The sequence below is a fragment of the Carcharhinus amblyrhynchos genome, chromosome 4 (genome assembly GCF_965287045.1).
Source record: "Carcharhinus amblyrhynchos chromosome 4, sCarAmb.v2.hapA, whole genome shotgun sequence".
In the NCBI taxonomy this organism is placed as follows: domain Eukaryota; kingdom Metazoa; phylum Chordata; class Chondrichthyes; order Carcharhiniformes; family Carcharhinidae; genus Carcharhinus; species Carcharhinus amblyrhynchos.
In genome coordinates this window covers 39,256,625-39,280,653 of record NC_137327.1, presented here as the reverse complement: position 1 = coordinate 39,280,653, position 24,029 = coordinate 39,256,625, and the positions used below count along the sequence as shown (strand labels likewise).

Below are 24,029 nucleotides of genomic sequence, written 5' to 3'. Positions count from 1 at the left end.
TCCCCTCTCAACTTTCTCTGCCCTAAGGATGACAACTCCAACTTCTCCAATCTATCCACGTAACTAAAGTCCATCACCCGTGCAACCACTGTTGTATATATTTTCTGTACTCTCTTTAAAGCCTTCAAATCGTTATTGAAGACCAGAATTTGACATACTTCAGCTGAGGCTGAATCAGATTATAACTTCCTTGCTTCTGGATTCCATGCCCCTAAAGCAGAGGATCCTGAATGTTTTATTAATGGCTTTCTCAACCTACCCTGCCTCCTTTGTGTGCAGATGTCCTCAGGCTTCTCTATTCCTGCAACATCTTTAAAATTGTATCCTTTATTTTATATTACAGCTCCTCATTCTTCTTTCCAACATGTTATACCTCACATTTCTCTGCATTAAATTTCATCATAAGAAGTCTCACAACACCAGATTAAAGTCCAACAGGTTTATTTGGTAGCAAAAGCCACTAGCTTTCAGAGTGCCAGCTGCTCCTTCGTCAGGTAAGTGGGAGTTATAATCACAAATAGGGCATATAAAGACACAAACTCAATTTACAGAATAATGATTGGAATGTGATTCTTTACAACTAATCAAGTCTTAAAAGGTACAGACAATGTGACTGGAGACAGCATTAAGCACAGATTAAAGAGATGTTTATTGTCTCCAATTAGGACAATCACCAGGCAAGACTGTTCTCTTCATGTTGGGGAACACTTCAGCGGTCATGGGCATTTGGCCTCTGAACTTCAGGTAAGCGTTCTCCAAGGCGGCCTTTACGACACACAACAGCACAGAGTCGCTGAGCAGAGACTGATAGCCAAGTTCCACACACATGAGGACAGCCTCAACCGGGACCCTGGGCTCATGTCACACTATCTGTAACCCCCACAACTTGCCTGGACTTGCAAAATCTCATTAATTGTCTTATCTAGAGACAATACACATCTCTTTAAACTGTGCGTAATGCTCTCTCCACTCACATTGTCTGTATCTTTAGGACTTGGTTAACTGTAAAGAATTGCATTCCAACCATTATTCTGTAAATTGGTTTTTTGTCTTTATATGCCCTGTTTGTGATTAGAACTCCCACTCATCTGACGAAGAAGCAGCCAACACTCCGAAAGCTAGTGGCTTTTGCTACCAAATAAACCTGTTGGACTTTAAACTGGTGCTGTGAGACTTCTTACTGTGTTTACTCCAGTCTAACGCCAGGATCTCCACATCATTAAATTTCATCAGCCATGTTTCTGTCCAGCCTGTCTACTTGCTTTTGAAGTCTATCACTAGCCACCTCACCATTCATAATATGTCCAAAGTTTGGTGTCATTTGCAAATTTTGAAATTGTGCACTGTGCACCAAAATCTAGGCTCTTAAAATAGGTCAAGAAATGCATTGGTCCTAATATTGACGCTTGTATATGCTCTTCCAGTGGAAAAAAAATCATCCCCCACTATTCTCTGTTTCCTGTCACTCAGCCTATTTTGTATCTATCCTACCATTTTGCCCTATAATCCATGGGCTTCAATTTTGCTGGCAACCCAGTTTTGTGGCTTGAAAGTTTGGAAGTTCCTGTATGCTGCATCAACTGTACTACCCTCATCAATCATCCATAATACCTCAACAAGAAAACTCAATCAAGTAAACATAATTTGCCTTTAACAATTCCACGCTGGCATTTCTTAATTAATTCACAAGTTGTCCACATGATGCAAATATAGACCACAATAGACTGTTTATTGGAAGCTTTGCCATTTCACTAAGACTGCTTTTAATACATGAGAGATATGATAGTTTCCAAACTTCATATAGTAGCAAAAGTGACTTTATGTTGCATCTTTGACTTGAGATTCCTCCCAAATCTGGCAGATCCATTAGTCAGTAATGCCAATAACCACACTGCAGTACTGGGGTGTCAAATTGGTGCCATCAAACAAGGAATGAAACTAAGGAAACTTATTGCTTCATAGTCACAAGATTTAAAAAGAAAATACCCCATAATGAATTGAGGGCAGCATGACACCAGACACTAGAACAGCTGAGGATTCATGTGTAACATTTAAAAAAAATACTGTGACAAGAGCTAATACACAATTAAAATATAGATAGAAAGAGTTTCACCTCTGACACATAGAGGTGACTGTGTGTTAAAACTAGCCAAAATTTATGTAACAGCTGAACCTAAAGTTGAGTTTTTTGTTGTATTAGTGTATGAAAACTTACTGCCAATATAGCATGCAGTAACTTTTAATATCTGTTTTCAAAACATCTTAATTTGTACTTACAGTTAAATCTATCTCTCCTAACCTCCTCTTTTCCTGCTCAATGACTGCTTCCAGGACTTTGTAGTAGAGAACCTCTGCAAGTCGAAGGCGCTTGGTGGTGTTGTCTGTGCAATTAAAGACCAACATATCAGCAGACGCATTTTCCACAACAAACCACTATTTAACACTTCCTTCCAAGGAAACAATTTACTACAACACAAATTAGGAAAGCCCCTCCTTCACTCAATATAATAAAAACTCCTTCATTCTTAGTCACAGGAAAATAGGAACAGCTGAAGGTAAGGGATAAAGAAAGACCCAAGGCTCACAGTTGGAAGCAGCCAGAAATGCATCAGGGTGAATCAAAGTGAAAGTTGGTGGGACATGTTGAAGATAGGCTAAGAGTGGCACAAGTTTGATTAGAACCTGCAGGAAAAGAAGCCTAAATTAAGAGGGAAGGGATCTGTCATGATTGATACGGGCTGTAGACATCCTGACTTTAAGGGATTTGTAGAAGAAATGCACGATAGAACAACCCAATAATCAAAGGTCCCACCACGATTTTTTACTAGTGGCATTTGTTAAGAAGAAATTTGTTCCAGTCATGGCTCGAGCATTCTTTTCTCAAATATATTCATTTGTGCTAATTCTTTCATGGAAGAATGCATTAACAATACAATATATTAAAATTTGATATTTTTAATGTTCATGGGATACGGGCATCTTTGGAAAGGCCAGCATTTGTTGCCCAACATCCAGTGGAGGTGGGAGGCTTTCTTGATCTGTCCATGTGGTGCAGTTAGGGGGGGGAGTTCTGGGATCTTGACACAGAAACAATGAAGGTAAAGTGATAGAATTCCAAGTCAGGATTTGGTGTGACTTGCAGAGGAACTTACAGGCAGTATTCCTATTCACTGTATTTTAAAACATACTTCTTCATGGGAAGTGGGTGTGGTCGGGTAAACGATAATTTATTGCCCACCCCTAGGCCTGCTACTCTTGTTCTCAGCGGTGCAGGTCTTTGGTTTTGAAGGTACTGTTAAGGAGCCTTGGTAAGTTGCAGAAGCACATTCTGTACGTAATACACACTGCTGCCACTGTGCATCAGCGGTGGAAATGGTGGCAATCAAACTTGCTGAATGGTGTTGAGTGTCTTGTCCCTGGAGATGCACTTATTCAGACAAGTGGAGAGTACTCCATTACCCTGATACAGTGGAGTGACTATGGGGAGTCAGAAGGTGAGTTACACATCACAAAATGCTCAGCCTCTGATGAGTTCTTGTAGCCACAGAGTTTATGCAACTGGTCCAATTAAGTTTCTGGTTATTGGTGATCCAATTGTTGCCCCACCCCGCCCCCTTGCCATCCACCCCAGGATCTTAACGCAGCTCTTTTTCCTGTTACATTTGGTAGTGGTTTTCCAATAACTTGTATGTTAATTGTGTTTAGCATCACCTGTACTGACCTATTGAGAAGCCAGAGTGATCCTTGGTGGATTGTGTGTAATGGTGACAAAATATTTCACCCATCTCTTTGACTCTGCTGAGGATAGACTGTGTGGGATCTCTGGAGCATGACCTGAAACAAAGATAAGCACATTGTTATGCATCTGAACAATTGCGAGTTGAAACTGATTCCTTCAGAGTTGGGTTCCTAGTTCAGCCACAGAAAAAAGAAGAATGCCTAGTTTCTGCATAATTAATTAACTGTATCAAAATTGCAGGACATGTTCAGCTTTGTTGGCAGACTGTTAATTGTGACAAAAACTATTTATGTCTTTAAATTACAAATGCACAAGTAAAGAACGAGATAACTTCCATATTATGCAGCATCATATTAGGGACAAGTGTCAACTAGATCATTTTGAATCATTCCACTACCTTAGTTTTACACCATGTTGTATCGCCTTGGGACATTCATACATTGACATGCGGTTACCTTCACTGGTTCTTGTTTAGTAATTCTCTGGTACCTTTGTCTTCAGACCTAACTCATGCATTCTGTAAAATAAATTAACAACTTCCATGCCAATTGCAGCTGGTAGCTTATTCTATCTATCTTTTCTTCAGGCACAGTGGCACAGTGGTTTGCACTGCTGCCTCACAGCGCCAGGATTCCGGGTTCGATTCCCGGCTTGAATCACTGTCTGTGTGGAGTATGCACATTCTCCCCATGTCTGTGTGGGTTTCCTCTGGATGCTCTGGTTCCACAGTCTGAAAGATGTGCTGTTTAGGTGCATTGACCCAAACAGGTGCCAGAGTGCAGTGACTAGGGGAATTTCACAGTAACTTCATTGCAGTGTTAATGTAAGCCTACTTGTGACTAACAAATTAACTTTAACAACTTAATGTTTTCCTTGCAGATTTTCTGTACTGATCAATGTTTTGAATATTTTCCCCAAGATTCTTTGTTTCACAGAGAATGATGGAAAGTGCCTCACTTGATCTAAAGTCAATCAAATAAAAATCAAGAGAGATGTAACAAGGGTTGCCAATTCACTATCCTGATACACTGATATGCAAAGTCAAAATTATCATCAGCAGTTTCATGTTATATTTGACATATCCTGCATTTACTCATTTTATTGATGGCTGCTTCATTTTTATGTTCAGTCCAGTTCACAATATCTTCAGTTGCCTTCAAACTCCATCTTTTGTTAGGATTTCTTTGCATCAAACTTTCTGAGGCACTTTGAATATAGTTGATTTCTATAATCTTACCATCTTTCAATTTGCTCCTCTTGGGGAAAGAAATAACTTGCAGCTGTCACAGACTCAAAACAATTCAAAGCTCTTTTCATCCAATGAATTACTTTTGGCCCTGAGATGAGCTTTCGGCAACATGATATCTCCATCTCTGTAATCATCGCCCGTCCCCATCCTCATCTCAGCTCATCTGTTGCTAAATCTCTTTTCCATGTCTTTGTCCTCAGACTTGGCTTTTCCACTGCTCTCCCATCTTCCATAAACTTGAGTTCATCCAAAATTCTGCTGCCTGCATCCTAACTTGCACCAGATCCTATTCACCCATCACCCCTGTGCCCATTGACCTACATCACTTCCCAGTTTGGCAAAGCCTTAGTGCAAAATTGATACCTTTGATTACAAATAACTTACATGGCCTCATCCTTTCCTATCACTTGACCCCCTTTAGCCCTCAGAGATCCCTGCCCTCCCCCAATACTGGCCTCTTGTGCATCCCTGATTTTAATCGTTCAATTGCTGGCAACTATGCCTTCTGCTGTCTACGCCCTAATCTGGAATGCCCTGCCTCAGCCTCTTTTCCTTTAAGATATTCTTAATAACAATGAGTGGTATTTTCCAGTTCTGCCAGGCATCATCACGGGAGGGGTGGGAAATGTTGGAGAACTGACTTTTGGCCGTTCTCCAGATTTTCTCATAGTGCATGATAATGCCCGTCGTTAGGCTGGAAAGTCTTGGCACATCATTGACCAAGTTAATATTTCTTTATGCTTTTTGTTCGATAACATTCCTGTGAACACTTTGGGATGATTTACTACATTGATGGTGATAAATAATGCAAGTTGTTTTTGCTCTTGAAGTGTAATTGCTGCTGCTTTGTAGGTAAATGTGACACTCGAACAAAGCAAGTTTCCACAACATGAGAGGAATGATCAGTTAATCTATTTTTGGCAGTGCTGATCAAGAAATAAATGTTGGTCAGGATACCACCAACTTATTTACTTATACAGGCAGGCAAGGCCTCAGTACAATGCCTCATCTGAGAGACAGCAACTCTAACAGCTGCTCTACTCTATCAGTACAGTATTGAAGTATCAGTATACATTATGTCCTGAAACCTACTGTGCACAGTTTGAACGTACAACCTTCAATCTCAGAGTTCTATCACAGAGCCAAGGCTTACACGTCAGATCAAATGCTATTGGGGATTATGAATATATGTCAATTGCACTTTCCTACTTTGCTGTGGTGAAAACCTCAACTAGATAATAGATCTGTTGTTATTCATGATTTTTCTCTTCTACACCTATCTTGATTTCATAAAAGTTTAATTCATGTAAATGACAGTCTCTAATAATTTGTCCAGGGCAGTTTCTGGCTATAGCGCCCATTGTCCGTTTTTGCTTTTCTGAGAAGCGGTACTCTCCAATTTCTTCTGAAATATTGATCTCTCTGCCACCCATGACCGATATCAGTTTCAGATCATCCATTCCAAATACTTTCCTGAAGAAATAATTCATTATGAATCACTAATCTGTCCTCTATGTTTAACACCCAATTGTTAAAGTTATTGCTCAGTTTGTGATCCATCAAGGCTACTTAGGTCCTGATCTTGTTAGCCTTGATCCAAACATACAAAGAAATGAAATAGGAGCAGAAGTAGGCCAATTGGCTCCTTGAGCTTGCTCTGCCATTCAATAAAATTATGGCTGATTTGTTTGTGTTTTGAGTTCCACATCCCTCAGTAGATTCCTTTGATTCCCCTGCCTAACAAGAACTGTTGACATCTGTCTTAAAAAAAATCCGTGATCTGACTTCCACCACCTTCTATGGCAGAGTGTTCCAAAGTTGCACACCCCTCTGAGAGAAAATAATTCTCCTCATCTGTCCTAAAAGGGCATTCCCTAATTTTAAAACATTGTCCTCTAGTTCTGGACTTACAGGGAATATCCTTTTCGCTTCCACTTTGTCAAGTCCAAATGAGCTGAACTTAAGAGTTGAGCTGAGAATGACTGCTCTTAACATCAAGGCAGCCTTTGATCTAGTGTGGCATCAAGGAACCCGAGTAAAATTGGAATCAATGAGAATTGGGGGAAAACCTCTCCATGATTGGTATCACACCTGACACAAAGGAAGATGATTGTGGGAGGTCAATCCTCTCAGTCCCAGGGCATCACTGCAGGAGTTCCTCAGGGTAGCGTCCTGGGCCCAACCAGTTTCAGCTTCTTCATCAATGACCTTCCTTCTGTCATAAAATCATACGTGGGGATGTTTCCTGATGATCACACAATGTTCAACATTATTCTTGACTCCTCCGATACTGAAGCAATCTGTGCGCATATGCAGCAAGATCTGGACAACATTCAGGCTTGGGCTAATAAAGGGCAAGTAACATTTGCAACATACAAATGCCAGACAATATCCATCTCCAACTAGAGTGAATCCAGCTATCTCCTCTTGACATTCAATGGTATTACCATCATTGAAAACCTCAATATCAACATCCTGGGGGTTGGCGTTGCCCAGAAATTGATCTCCAATTCTGATGTGATTAATTCACCTGACTCCCCAGAACCTAGCCACCATCTACAAGTACAAGTCAGGAGTATGATGGAATATTCTCCACGTACTTGGATGAGTGCAGCTCCAACAATACTTAAGAAGCTCAATACCATTGAGGGCAAAGCAGTCTGCTTGATACAATCCACTGCTTTCACTGTTCATTCATTCCACCACTAACAGAACGAGCAGCGGCAGCAGTGTGTACAATCCACAAAATGTACTGCAATAATCCACCAAGGCTCCTTATACAGTAAACTCTATCACAAATAAAGACAAAGGCATGAGAACACCACCACACTCCAACTCATAGGCCATCCTGATTTGGAACTATATCACCGTTCTTTTACCTATGCTGTCAAAATCCTGGAACTCCCTAGCAGCATTGTGGGTGTACCTACATCTCATGGACTGCAACGATCCAAGAAGGTGGCTCACCACCAACTTCTCAAGAACAATTAGGAATATAATAAATGCTGGTCGAGCCATTAACACCCACATTGTATATAAGAAAAAAAATGTCTTGGCAGTGGCCACTGAGTTTCCAGCTAGCCATATGATGTTGCGTTGAAAAGTGTTACACACACTTGCGCAGGCATATACATCTCCCTCTCTTTCGTTGTTAAACTCTTCCCGCTTAGCATTCATCAGGTAGAAAAATTAAAAGTCCAGGTTCTAAATTGGTCTAAAACTGCTGTCAAAGTTGTTCAATTACCAACTAGCAACTCTTCCCATAAATTTGAATGGATCGTAGTTCTTTAATTCACATGACTGTTACCTGTTCAGTTACTTCAGTCAATGCACTGTAAATAACAGTCCTTGTGATAATAATTACCACAATTCTCATGACTGCAGATTGGCTGTGATCCGTTGCAAAATAAGATAATCAGAACCAACTGTACAAAACTCATATTTTTGGCAGTCGTATGAAATACTCATATTTTAAAGACATTTCAACGCTTACAGAAAAATTTTTAGGTAGGAGACAGTGATCTATAACAATGCAGATTCTGTATGGTCCATTGGACTGAATTTTATGATCCCTTGGGGTAGAATTGGACGAAGGCAGAGGGGCCTGTAAAATTTTATGGGTACCTTTCTTGCCCTCCCCCAACCTGGCTGTGAATAATGGGTGGCTGGCAAAGCTTAGGTAGTCCACCTGCCCTTGCACCATTTGAGGACCTTAAGGGTCATCTTCTGCCTGACATGGTTGAAGTAGAGAACCGCCAATGTGTCTGCCATCCAGTTCTTGGCTCTTCTCCTTCAGGAATGGATGCAGTCCCAGTGGTGGCCACTATTCCTGGTGGCATTGCTGAGACCAAAGAGCTGCCATCCAACCAGATTAGGAATGGAGATCTCACCCTGAGCCACTTAACGTCCTTCCAAGCATTAAATCGCAGTAAGGCAGCTGGCTGTTATGGGGTTTCAAGATTCAACTAACCATAAAATCCTGCCCATTATCTCAAACATTGAGCAAATATTAATAACCAAGTCTTGAGGATATCTCTAAATATGTAACATTACCTGAAAGAATGCAACCTCTACTTCAACATACATAGCTCACCTGAATATCTGTAATAATTTCTCACTTGGGGTATTTTTCAGTCCTGTTAGTAAGGCATGAAGACGATTAACACACTGTGTTGCAGAGGATATCGGGGTCACACAAAGGTTGCTGTCCTTCATATACTTGCGACCAGTCAGTGGTGTTGAAACTGAGAGTGCCCTAGACTGTTGAAGAAAATAAATAAGATTCAAGTGATCAAAATCTTTGATCCTAACCTATCTAGAGATTATTCCAAATTTGAACATTGTATAAGGAGTCTGCAAATTGCACAATCCTGGTTGGCCGTCACAAAGTGGATTAGTGAAAAATCAATTCAAGGAGTTTCTATTTGCGTGTCTATGCTTAGAACTTGGATCTAAAGTTACATTTAGGAATAATTTTCCAATGGCACACACTTACTGGAGATTGTTGTCTGCCGGGAGTACATATCAAGAATTTGGAGGTTCTTCTCATAATCTTCCAACCATTAATTAAACAGCACGCATTCAATTTTTCCTGCACACTATCCCCTCTAACATCCTTTGCCACCATCCCTGCACCCCCCCACCCACTGAATCAGAAAATAATCCTTTAGATTTAACTTTCATAATTAGAATGGGTTTTTTAATAATCCAACGGCATTTGGATCATTAATCCAGCCTTGTGACTACACTCAGGTATTGTTACGTAACGAAGGTGCTTGGCACATTGGATTACAGCTTGTACCCCTGACTTTATCAGACGGCTGCATGCTGCATTCAACTAAATGTTATATACTGTTATCCTGCCTTCCCAGTACGATGTCACTTGAAAAATGTAAAGAGTGTTGCATGTTGAGGGAGCAAAAATCTGGCATCATAAAATACACTGTTGGATCTTGGCCCAGAGCTAAGGTCAGGACACAAATGGGCTCACTATTCAGCTGCAGTACCATCTCTCATGATTCTAATGAGTACCAGATTTGAGTTAATGCCTGAGACAGTTCAGCAACCCAGGACAGCTCTTGGCACAATTAATGTCAAAAAGCAGTGGCTGGATTGTATGAATTGGACAGTGAAGGATAGCAAAATGCAGAGGTGGGAAGACCTTGGGATGGGGGCTCTGATGAGCAGAGAGGGTAAGTAAAAGAGGCATCCTCCCAGCCACCATCCCAGGCAGTGAAAGATGCTGGGTTGCATACGTGATGAGGACATATCCCTTTGTGGGTTAAATCTCTGTAGCAGCAGGAGGAGGCCCTTAAGTGGCCATTAATTGGGCCAAGTAAGGGTTTCAATTGACCCAGTGAAGGATGGGTCTCCCAATGCTCCCTTCCATCGTTTGTAAAATTTCAGTGGCATTGGGAAAAGCAGCCAATTTTACGCCCCGCCTCTCCCCACTGCAATCGCCTACCAACCTGTCCGAGTGGAACTGTGAAATCCAGCCTAATGTTTTTAAATGTAACGCAAATCCAGTGCAATTGTAGCCCAGTAATGTGATCCTCTATTCACATTTTCACAATCAAGATACTGAACCAACAATTCATTCAATCACATTGCACTATTTGATTCAAAGTGATGTTGTGCTTTTTATACTGCACAGTTTAAAGTGTCTCATTGATGTTGCACAGAATGACTTTAATCTAAAGGAGACGTTTTGATCCTATAACTTCAGTCACTAAAAGTATTTAAAATGGTACATACAAACTGACATAAAATAAGATCTAACAGTTCACGTGCATTATCAAGCTACAATAGTTCATTTGGACTTGCACAACTACTCCAGCAAGCTTCTTGAGGAATTCCTGGAAAAGGCTGGGAATCAAATACGTTTGTTTCTGCCTTACTGGGGAGATCTTGCTCCACATGAGGGAACCTATACCAGAGCCAGCATTCCTGCCTTGATAAGGAGCCAGCCTAAAACTGGACGTCAGTGCACTGATGGAATTGGTGTACAAGTGACCAGGTGGCAGGAATGAGACAGGTAAGTAACCTTGACCACCGAGGATAGGTAATTTTAAAGATAGATAATATTAATCGCCTAGTTACAAGTGAGCAAACAGTATTGGCTCTCTGTCATTTGTGGCTGCCATTCTGCTACAATTGCTAGGATCGCAGTCCATAAATTTTCTAATATTATTTAGTAGATCGAATATAGCTTCACTTCAAAAGGTCAATACCTACATTGTCAAAATGTTGTTGAAGATTGTGCTCCACTTGCATCCTTTCAGTTGTCTCTGCATTTGACATGTTGCTCAGAAATCTGTTTGGGGTTCCTATCTCTTCATCTGCATCATCTCCTAGAAAAATCCTTTCATCTATGTTTCCCACAGTTAACACATATTCATCATAGGCCTTGTTAATGGATTTACTACAAGAGAAAGAAAAATATAACAGAAGATGTCCCAAAATAAAGCCATATCCCAATTACTGAGGCACTTCCCATACTTGCAAAGAATATTTTAAAGAAAATGTATGCACGTTTCATGTCCTCAAGATCTCACAAAGTATCTCACAACTAATGAAGTGCATCCCAAGTGTAGTCATGATTCTAATATAAACAAATGCACTAACTAATTTGTGCATTGCAAGATCCTACTACATTGGCAATATGAAAATTAACCATATATTCTGTTTGGTGATACTGGCTGCAGAATAAATGCTGCCAAGACTATGCAATAACATCAAGGTATGAAAAGCAGATTTTTCCAAGCCCATATGAAAAGCCCAGTCAAATTGTTCCTCAGCCTCTACCCAACTGTAGCATAAAAATGCAGGTTCGTAAGCTACTGGCAAGCTGATGCACAATCATAGAATCCAGGACTTCCAAATCTCTCTGTACCACATAGTTTTGCACTCTTTCTCCTTTAACTAATTTGTTGCTTTTCTATTCTTCCTGCCAAAGTGGACAAATTCACTTTTCCCACATTGGACTCCATCTTCCAATGTTTCTCCCACATCCTTAACATATCTAAATCACTTCATGGACTTTTTCTGTCCTCCTCACAATTTACTTTTTTACCTATCTTTGTGTCATCAGCAAACTTAGGACCATACATTTGGTCTATTCATCCATGTAGTCACAGCTAGTCCATTAGTCACAATTTGCCAACCCAAAAATGACTCATTTATCCCGACTCTCTGCTTCCTGTTAGCCAACCAATCCGCCATCCATGATAATATGTTTCCCATACACCAAGACCTTAGCACTTCTGATGCCTCACCTTATTGAATGCCTTTTGGAAATCCAAGTGCACCACATCTACAGGATCCCTTTTATCCATGCTACTTGTTACTTCCTCAAATAACTCTAATAAATTAGTCAATCATAATTTCTCTTTCACAAAATTTTTCTAACTGTGCCTAATTGCATTATGATTTTCGAAGTGCCCTGTATAATCTCCTTAATAAGAGATTCTAGCATTTTCAGTATGACAGATGTTGGACTAACTAGCCTGTAGTTACCTGCTTTCTGTCTCTTCCTTTCTTGAATAGGGGAATTTGCTACTTTTCAACCACATGGGGACTTTGCAACAACTCACCCAAATGGCTATTCTTCACGTTTGAGCACAAATAGCTTGATAGCAGGTTATTCAATCATGAGAAGCATCACAGGCAAATCCAATTGTGTTTTTATGATGTTCACTGGTGTTCTTTCCAGGACGGATTATAAGTAGAAACAGACTCCTAGTTAATTTTTTTAATCCAAATTAGCCCAGATGCCTATGCCCATATGGACACGTCAATTGCATGTTCAGTTCACTCTCCAGCGACTAGGGGCAGAACTTTCCCATCCTGCCTGCCACGGGAATCGTACCAGGCAGGACACGGACCATGCAAAGGTCTGTTGACCTTGATGGGATCTTCTGACCTTGGGGTGAGCACAGTCAGAAACTTCCCTCCTACGAATTCAATCTGAAAGTCTCTGGTCTGCACACTGGTACCCTTTAGTCACTGGGGAAAATGAGAACTAGCTTATTATCTCTTTCCTAAATTCAGAAATACCAACAGCAGTCAGAGGTCATGAAACGTATTGTATTCATCTCTGCCTTTCACAATCTTACACCCCTGCTCAGGTGTGCAGCCATGCAATAGTATACTTATCACAATAATCATTTAGTATGAAGTTTACTTTTTGTATCTGAAGTAAGCAGACAACAAACTGGAATCGAAGGGGAAACTGTCTGGAGTCATAGATTTGGAAGCCAATCATCTCAATGCCAGGACATTGCTGGGGGAACTCCTCAGGGTAGGGTTGTAGGCCCAACAATCTTCAACTGCTTCATCAACGACCTTCCATCCAATACATGGTTAGGACTGGGGATGTTCACTGATAATTACACAATGTTCAGTTCCAATCGTCACTCCACAGATACTGAAGCATTCCGTGCCCATGTGCAGCAAGATCTGGACAACTTTCAGGCTTAGGATGACAAGTGGCAAGTAATATTCATTCCTCACAGGTGCAAGGCAAAAAACATTCTATCAAGAGAGAATCTTAACCATCTTCCCTTGACATTCAATAGTATTTCCATTGTTGGGGATTACTATTTACCAAAAACTAAACTGGACCAGCCATATAAAAACTGAGATCACAAGAGAGGTCAGTGGTTAGTAATTCGCCTCTTGTTTCCCCACCATCTACAAGTCACATAATACTCTCCATTTGCCTGGATGAATGAAGCTGAAACATTTATTCTTTCCCATCGACGCACAGTGGCAGTAGTATGGACCATCTACAAATACACTGCAGCAACTCATCAAGGCTCCTTTGTCAGCACCTTCCAAACCCTTGACCTCTACACCTGGAAGGACAAGTTCAGCAGATGCACGGGAACAGCTCCACCTGCAAGATCCGCTCCCCACCACACACTATTCTGATTTAATGGTTATTGGGTCAAAATTCTGGGACTCTTACGGGTCAAAATTCTGGGACTCTCACCCTAACTCCTACGTAAGTACAGTTTGCTGCTTTTCACATCATTACAAATCCTTTGAACTCAGCCAGGAAAATAATTCTTTGAAGCTTGGGCGATAGAATTTCGGCATGACTTACACACTTTCTGCAAAGTTCCCAGGATCCAGAAAACCAGTTAGAGTTTCTCCTCTTCCCTTCAGGATCTGTGATCAATCACAAATGCAACATTTTCAATAGCTTATGTCAAGAAATGTTAAATAATTCATAAACCTAAAAGCTGGCTGCTTTGAATTGATACAATTTAAAATTTGAAATTTGACAAACTGGTGACACAGTGGGTTCAATACAAATTGATATCTCTTGGATCTTTCAAATGCCTATGCTAATCACAGAATCCCTACAGTGCAGAAGGAAGCCATTGGGCCCATCAAGTCTGCACTGACTGTCCTAAACAGCATCTTATCAACAAGATCCTATCCCGGTAACTGCACTTATTTACCCCACTAATCCCCCTAACCTACACATCTTGGGATTCTGTGGGGCAATTTAGCACGGCCAATTCACCTAACCTGCAATTATTTGGACAGTGGGAGGATAACCAGAGGACCCAGAGGGAAACCAGGCAGATGTGGGGGCAAACATGCAAACTCCAAGGCTGGAGTTGACCCCTGACACTGTGAAACAGCAGTGTTAACTACTGTACCGCCCCAATGGGGTCATGTCTGCATGTGTGCCTCTGCAAGGATCCCAGTTTCTGTATTTAAGCAATCTTAGCTTCTTATGGATTATACATACAGCAAAGAGCTGCATCTGATGTGGAACTAACATGTTTGGGAGCCCAAAGGATGGCTGCTGCACAAATTAGGAAATGTCAGAATGGTGCAGCACAGGCTTCCTGTACAAAGTTGGGATGGAGAAACATTTTTGTTAGCACATAGTGGGGTGTATTTTACAACGCATTGAACTATACCTCAATGCATTCTGCAGTACTCGCTTCTGCACTGCGTACTTATGAAAGGCAGGTTCAACACGAGTTACCTAGTCAACGGATATAGCAATGGAGGTCAGCAATGCAGGATTAGCATCCATCTGAATGGATGAGTTTATTACAGGTTGCAGTCTGAATTTAACATAAATGATAATTTATAAGTAGTAATCCTTTGAAGAATGAAATTCACTCGTCAAACCTTTTTCTCGAAAAGTTTTCTGATGTAAGGCTTCCAGTAATGTTGTTTAATACCCTTTGCCTCTAATTCCAATCCGTCATGCACGGAACATAACTTGTCAATAATGCATGGAGGTTCTGAAGGTGGTTTATAATCCTTATTGTGGAAATCTTCTGGTAAACCTGGATAAATAGAACAATACAATGTGATATTACAGACCTCACCTCACCAGGAGTCACCATCAATCAGGCTTACAAATAACTGTTTTTATAAAACCAGTCCTCATTAAAAGAGAGCTTCTTACATTGAACTAGCACCATATCACGTTTGCAAATCAGTGGATGTTGGTGAAATCATTGTAATTTCATAGATAATCTTAGCAGCCAATTTGCACACTGAAAAATCCCAGACAGCAAATAAATGACAATAAAATCTGTTTTAGCAGATTGAAGGAAGAATATTGTTGAGGATCATCTTCAAATCAATCATGATTCAATGAATGGCAGAGCAAACTCAATGGGCTGAATGGTCTATTTCTGTTCCTGTGTTTCATGGTCTCACGGTCTCATGGGCAAAATTAACCATTAGCCGCAATGCAAATTGGATGATAGTGAATTGGCTGTCCTATTTATATTCTGCCCAATTTTCCATAGAGTTCAACCCACCAATGCCATGTTTCCCTGTTAAAACATATCAACTTCACTTCATTAATAACCCATTGGCCTAAGGGTATGATAAGGTACTAAACAAACACAAAAGTCACTCCCAGCTTCTCCAATAATGCAGAAGTTCCTCAGCACTTCATTGAAGTAACAGCTTAGATGTGCATCAAGTCCATGATCAAGTATGAACATTCGACCTTCTGACTCAAAGGCAAAAATGCTACCAAATAAGCTGAGCTGATGCCTCCAGATGCAGTCATATAATTCGAGAAATTGTTCGATATGCCTTATCTGCATAAATACGCAGTTCAAACCAATTTAATGAAGTTAATGCAACTTCTCTATAGGATGTAATATATAGACAATCCTGTATCCCATTCCTTCCTGCTCCTGGATTGGACCATACAGGCTCAGTGTGTGGGGAAAATCAGGCAAGCAGAATCTCAGCAAGACATTTGAATGATAAAATCTTACATACAGAGAACCGGAACTAGAAAATCTGCCCTATCGTCTCTGGATTATGTTTTATTCCGTTTACAAAAATGAAATTTTTAAAAAGCAACAAAATGCATGCACAATACATATCTGAGCATAAACATTTCAACAACTTCGCAATGTCCACTCATTCTGTCCATAATATTGGCAACATTATTATTTTCTACATTCTTATTGGTTCTTAATCTAAAACACAACTACAGAAATGAACAGAACCAAACCTTCAGCTGCAATTTTATTTCAAAATTAACAAATGCTTGCTGAAAAATCCTTCTTTAAGAGGAACAACTAAAATCATAAAACAAAATACAAACCAATTAACTTATATTCATACATTTTAGAAAGATGTCTTAAGGCACTAACTTCAAGAGTAATGGGAAAATGGTTGTTAATTAAAAGGATGAGATATTAGGAGCAGTGACCAAAAGCTTGACAAAAAAGATAGGTTTCAAAGGATAGAAGGGGGTAAGGAAAGCAAACAAATTAGATCAGCAAACATCTTACAGTGTCACCACTAAAATCTAGTAGTGTGACATTTTGAAAATTACACAGACATTTCCAGTTGTGTACGTAGTGTTACAATTTTCAAAAGACTAGGAAAAAATGTTGTTTTGTGCTGCATTTAACAATGGAAATCCCTGGCCCAGAGCAATTTTTAAAAATTTTTTATTTATCCAATTCCATCAAATCAAGTCCAATTCAGAGTCTCAACAAATGAGAGATTCCCGATCCAAGCTGATAAGACAGGGTTTTCATCTTCTGTCTTGGGCTTGATCTACATGATCCAAGCTGATTGGAGTAGGCATCAAGGCTAGATCTCATTTGTACCTTAGCCAAAAGGTCGAGATGCCCCTTTTAAAAACTGCTTCAAATGAAGCTAAAATGTAACCTAATGACTTCAACCAAGTACAGCATGTCAATACAACACTTGATCTTAGCCAAAAGCTGAGATGCGAGCAAATTTATGTAATTCATGTGCTATTTCCACTGTAGCTTAATATTGAATTAGAAACCACCACCTAACCCACTTGTTATCACTCAGCCTTTCAGTGAGTAGGATCGGTCAGAGAAACTGATTTGAAGAGCAATAACCATTCATTCAAGGTTCAAGACTATAAGCATCAGCCATGTGGAGATTAGCCCCGGCTAATTTGTCCTTTTTGTTCCATTGTGCTCCACCCCTATTTGGTAACTGCTGGAGAAATTACAAATGTAATTTTTAAATCCAATCTATCCTTGATGTAATCCAAGGACAGTGAGAAAACTTTAAAGAGAAGGGGATCAAACAACAGGCTCATTATAAAAATTAAGCAACATGTTAATGATCTGTAAAAATGAAAAGCAAAAATATGTAATGTGAATATGTAAAAGAGCATCTGAATTATTCAGTGCAGATAATTTTAGGAAAATGTAAAATAAGTTAAACAGTCCATTAATCCAAGGGGCTTCTGAACACAATGCACAAATGACTCGCAACCATTGCTTCTGACACAGAGAGCACATTAGCTTTGTTCTGCCTGCTAATCTACATGCTGCTGAGTGCAGCCAATGTTAAATTCACTTCTAAATGGCTGCACACTTCAGCAGAGGCCCCAAGTTGGTGTGAGGTCAGCACCACTTAAAGCTAATCTGCTTTACTTAAAGGGGAAGTGAATTTTAGCTGGAATGGGTGCTTAAACTGTTTGTCAAATGGATTCACTGCATGAAGAGGAGGGAATTATGGTGCTATAGAGGAGAGGAATTGGTTCAGTTTTCTCTGATGCTGCATCTTGATGGAAAGGAAGAAAGATTTAATCAATTCACATGGGACCAGACAAGCTGTCAGAAGGCAGTGGGTCCAGATAACTGTGGCATTAGTAAAACAATCTCATGACAATCTCTACCAGTGGGAAGCCTGCAATATCTGTGATGCTGTGTGTTTGCCCAGCCTGCTTCTTACTGGCAAGAGAAATGAAATGTATCCAGCTCTCGTGGATTACTGAGCCACACTGACCTCTCTTATACAACTGTGGACAATAAACTGGGAAGTGTTGCAAATACCGGGCAGCTCCCCAGCCTGGAAGAAGCCAACATATAAACAATAGTGGACAGTCATTTTCCCAACTGCTGGCAATGTAGTCCTCATCTGGGACAACATCCTTAGCAAAGCAGCGATGCCTGGCACATTGCTTCTTCCTGAGATTGAGGAATAAGAATTGCTTCCTGCACTGCCTGGGATAACATAGTCTCCTGCTGAGAACCTTTTTCTCTCTGCACCAGTTAGGCTTGTTCTGTGCCACCTCTGCTCATTCTCCCTGTCATGTAAACTAGGGGGGACATAACCTACTGCACTCACAACTGGAGCAAGTGTTGAATGGACAATCCTTAAAGTCATAGCAAAGTATTTCAGCACATGCCATACCACTCCCAGAAGACTTCAGCAACTTTAAATAACCCTAGAAATCACTGAACACTTCCATAATTACAGCACCAGCCAGTAGAAATCAATTTGCAATTAACCTGGTCCCTTCAAATAGTGCTAGTCATGGGTACTTCATGCTGCTAAATGCATGATCAGCTGTGCGTGATCAAAAGATGGCGTTAGTTGGTCACAATTTGCCTATTCTGAACAGCCCCGGAGGTCACTCCACGCATGTACACATGCTAACACCCTCACCAAAATGCTGTCTAGCACAGTTCACACCAACAACTGGCACACATGTTGCAGGCACCATTTTGGCATCCAAATGGCGCTTGTGTTGTCAAATGTCCAACTGCTAACCTTCCGGCTAAGATCAAGTGTCAGATCGAACCCAAGGTGAGATGCAATGCCTTATCTTGCCAGCTCTGACGAAGGTCATCCAGATGCGAAGCGATAGCTCTATTCTCTCTCCAGAGATGCTATCAGACCTGCTGAGGTTTTCCAGCATTTTCTGTTTTTGTTTCAGATTTCAACATCGGCAATGTTTTGCTTTTATCCTGTCAGATTGGACCTTGTTTGTCTCTCGTGTAGGAACCATGAATTGGATTCAATTTGAATTTGGTTTCTGGAGCAAGTAAGGAATAGATTTAGTTCTGCCTGGTCCGCTCTGAGCATTGGCTTTGTAACTTTAAGAATGAAGTTAAAAAAAATTGAAAAAAAATCCAGCTGCTAAGGAGTCGGATTTTGCCAACTTAAATCTCAAATCACAGAAAATACGTTATTTACAGACATCCAATATTTTCTATCAACTAAACGTTCTTGGTAAAACATCAGGCAAAAATGTTGCTGAAAATTAGTGTAATGAATAACAATCTTACAAACTGCACATGCTATGCTTTCAAAGTTATACCCACCTTGCAATCTCCTAAGAAAAGACAGAAAGAAACAGCACAGAACATTGATTATTTGGTCATATTCAAACAGGAGGCAGTTTCGGACTACTCAAATATCGTTCTGAAACTTTAAACTGCAATGCTCTGCTAACAGTTAAGGATCAGTTGAAAACAGTTAAAATTTACACTGCTGACTCAATGGAGATTTATTGCCCATTAATTATTTGCACATGCCTTTATCAGGTCAGTCCACAGAATTCTTCCATGCAAACTCAAGAGAACTGACTGTTGCATTGGCTGCCTGCCATTGTGAGGTTCAAGCAAGATATATAACTAACCAGTCTATCTTATTGTCACCATCATGTTGTCCTGCTTTGAGCCTCAGTTTCTTAATGCTTATTTTCGGATTATAAAAAGGTAAAACGACTTATAATATGCATTCAACTGAATTCAAATCATCTTGTGGACACAATCCATTTTATTTTGTATCTGTTCTAGTATCAAACACTATTAAAAAAAGTAAGCTCTGACTGTGGGATTGTTTGATCCCTCAGCAGCTGGTTTAGTACGCTGAACAGTTTCAATTAAATCTTGAGGTGAAGCCAGAGGTAGGAAAATATCATTATGAGAGAGACTTGAGATACCGGGACCATTTTTCCGAGTAAAGAAGGCTAAGAGATTTAATATTGTTTTTTAAAATATAATTGCTAAATAGCTGAAGAGGAAAATACCATTTCCTTTGGGATATCAGTGGCAAGGGACTCTTCAATTTAAAACTGATGCTTGTGAAGATATTCCTTGTACACCTATGACCATGCGGCCAAATTCCCCTCCAATTCGATTTTCAAGTTTGTTGACAACACCACCGTAGTGGGTTGGATCTCAAACAATAACGAGAGAGTACAGGAATGAGATAGAGAATCTGGTGAACTGGTGTGGCAACAATAATCTATCCCTCATTATCAACATAATGAAGGAGATTGTCATCGACTTCAGGAAGTGTAAAGGAAAACATGTCCCTATCTACATCGATGGGGACGAATTGGAAAGGGTTGAGAGTTCAGGTTTTTAGGTGTCCAGATCACCAACAACCTGTCCTGGTCCCCCCATGCCGACACTATAGTGAAGAAGGCCCACCAACGCCTCTACTTTCTCAGAAGACTAAGGAAATTTGGCATGTCAGCTACGACTCTCACCAACTTTTACAGATGCACCATAGAAAGCATTCTTTCTTGTTGTCACAGCTTGGTATGGCTCCTGCTCTGCTCAAGACTGCAAGAAACTACAAAAGGTTGTGAATGTAGCCCAATCCATCATGCAAATCAGCGTCCCATCCATTGACTTTGTCTATACTTCCCGATGCCTTGGCAGAGCAGCCAGCATAATTAAAGATCCCACGCACCCCAGACATTCTCTCTTCAACCTTCTTTCTTTGGGAAAAAGATATAAAAGTCTGAGGTCACATATCAACTGACTCAAGAACAACTTCTTCTCTGCTGCTGTCAGACTTTTGAATGGACTTATCTTGTATTAAGTCCAGGCTGCTTTGGGTCCTTGATTATGCTGGCAGCTTTTCCAAGGCAGCGGGAAATGTAAGCAGTGTCAATAGATGGGAGGCTGGTTTGATTTTTTTTATAAGTATCACAAGTCGACTTACATTAACACTGCAATGAAGTTACTGTGAAAATCCCCTAGTCGCCATACTTCAGCAGCTGTTCGGGTACACCAACGGTGAATTTATCATGGTCAATCCACCTAACCAGCACCTTTTCAGACTTGGGAGGAAACTAGAGTACCCAGAAGAAACCCACGCAGACACAGGGAGAATGTACAAACTCCACACAGACAGTGACCCAAGCCAGGAATCAAACCTGGGTCCCTGGCGTTGTGGGGCAGCAGTGCAATGTCTTTGCCCTTTCTTTCTTCTTCAGGCTTCTTGCCAATGGTGGTGGTGGTGGTGGTGGTGGTGGTGGTGGGGGGGGGGGGGGGTGTTTGTGTGTGTGTGTGTGTGTGTGTCCAGAAGCAGGAGTCATAGTTTGAGGATAAGGAGTAAACCTTTTAGAACTGAGGTGAGGGGATATTTCTTCACCCAGAATGTGGTGAATGTGTGGAATTCACAACCACAGAAGGTAGTTAAGGCAAAAACGTTGTGTGATTTTAATAAGAAATTAGATACAGCTCTTGGGGCTAAAGGGATCAAGGGATGGGGGGAAGGGGGAATCAGGATATTGAATTTGATGATCAGCCGTGATCAAAATGAATGGCAGCGCAGGCTCAAAGGGCTGAATGGCCTACTTTTGCTTCTAGTTTCTAGATTTCTAGTTGATCGACATACTCATGAAAGGCTGTGCAACACTTGTTCAATTGCACCTGTAACATGGCTTTTATTTAATGGCTCCCTCTTTTTGGTTCAAAGCTGAATCATTAAGCTGAAAACCCATTTTTCAGTTTGCATTTGAAACTGTGATTGAATGTATGAAAGGTGCAAGTTTAAATTTATGCTAGTTTCACATTGTGCTGCTATTTGAAAATTCCACCCATCTTTGATCAATGTTTTTCTCTTCAGAAATTATATTTTCTAATTTCCTGTAAAATGCAGTACTCATCATATAGATGTATAAGAACGTAAGAACTAGGAGCAGGAGTGGGCCATCTGGCCCCTCAAGCTCGCTCCACCATTCAATAAGATCATGGCTGATCCCTTTGTGGAACTCAGCTCTACTGATCCACCCGCTCACCATAAACCTTAATTTCCTTACTGTTCAAAAATTTATCTATCTTTGCTTTAAAAACATTTAATGACATAGCCTCAACTGCTTCACTGGGCAGGGAATTCCATAGATTCATAATCCTTTGTGTGAAGAAGTTCCTCCTCAACTCAGTCCTAAATCTGCTCCCCCTTATTTTGAGGCCATGCCCCCTAGTTCTAGTTTCATCTGCCAGTGGAAACAATTTCCCTGCTTCTATCGTATCTATTCCCTTCATAATCTTATATGTTTCTATCAGATCTCTCCTTATTTTTCTCAATTTCAATCAGTATAGCCCCAGTCTACTCAGTCTCTCAACTCTGGAATCAACCTACTGAATCCCTTCTGTACTCCCTCCGGTGCCATTATATCCTCTGTCAAGTAAGGAGACTAAAACTGTACACAGTACTCCAGGTGTGGCCTTACCAGCACCTTATACAGCTGCAACATAACCTCCCTGTTTTTAAACTCCATCCCTCTAGCAATGGAAGACAAAATTCCAAATGCCTCGTTAATTACCTGCTGCACCTGCAAAGCAACTCATTGTGATTCTTGCACAACGACACCCAGGTCCCTCCACACAGCAGCATGTTGCAATTTTTTATCATTTAAATAACAGTCCATTTTGCTGTTATTCCTATCAAAATGGATGACCTCACATTTACCAACATTGCGCTCTGTCTGCTCGACCCTTGCCCACTCACTTAGACTATCTATATTCCTTTGCAGACTTTCAGTGTCCTCTGCACACTTTGCTCTGCCACTCATCTTAGTGTCATCTGCGAATTTTGACACACTGCACTTGATCCCCAACTCCAAATCATCTATGTAAATCGTAAACAATTGCAGTCCCAACACGTTTCCCTGAGGCATACTACTAGTCATTGATCACCAACCAGAAAAACATCCATTCTTTGCCTTCTGTTAGTTAACCATTCCTCTATCCATGCTAATACATTACCTGCCCAGGTTCACTCGGCATAGTCTACATGGCATAGTCCCCACCTACTGCTGGTAGGGCCCCAATTGTCCTCCAGCAGGAAAGATGTCCCTGAGCTTGTAAGCAAGGCAAGTCAAAACGTCAATGAGATCTCCACCCCACACTATTATACAGCCCCTGCTGCTTCCCAGCCCGACTCCAGGGGGAGCAATAAATTCAATCCGATGTGGAAAATAGTCTGAGCTGATTGTCTACAGAATGTGTCCTCTTTTCTACTCTGCAATTTAGAATGAAGACCTTCCATCATACAATGTAGCTCTGCAGCTGGCACCTTTGCACTCAAGCTTTTTAAGTGCTTCATGAAATATTACCATCAGGTTATGCAGGAAGTTAATGTAACAAAGGGGCTCCTGACCATTCCCATCGAATTCTTCCCATATAAATCTTTACACATTGTTCATGCTCTTCCAAGACAAAAAGTGTTTTTAACACAGTCCAGCATTGCAGGACTCACTGGGCTGGAAGCAGAAGGAACAGCCAACTTGTTAGCAAATGATGTAGATGGTTCTTTATACTCAGTTTCTACAAGATCATAAATGAACTGAGAGATTCTGTCTTTGTAATGGAGGAAGAATCTTGTTATACACTTTATTGATAATAAATCACAAATCTTGCATGCAGTTTTTTTATGAATTACATGGCATTTACATCCAATCTGAACCATTTTCTTGTTCAGTAGTTGCAGCTTTTGGAAAACCAACTTATGGGG

The 24,029-nt window shown here is 40.6% G+C and overlaps 1 protein-coding gene across 1 annotated transcript in view; it reads right to left on the bottom strand.

Moving 5' to 3' along the window:
• rbl2 (retinoblastoma-like 2 (p130)) overlaps positions 1–24,029 on the bottom strand; it is a 126,141-nt gene that overhangs the window by 33,676 nt on the left and 68,436 nt on the right. The window contains exons 6-11 of the mRNA XM_080187002.1: positions 15,144–15,304; positions 14,095–14,159; positions 11,223–11,409; positions 9,082–9,248; positions 3,722–3,834; positions 2,278–2,381 (exon numbers count right to left, since the gene is read on the bottom strand). Coding sequence (XP_080043128.1) covers positions 2,278–2,381; positions 3,722–3,834; positions 9,082–9,248; positions 11,223–11,409; positions 14,095–14,159; positions 15,144–15,304 — 797 coding nt within the window. The remainder of the gene's footprint in view (positions 1–2,277; positions 2,382–3,721; positions 3,835–9,081; positions 9,249–11,222; positions 11,410–14,094; positions 14,160–15,143; positions 15,305–24,029) is intronic.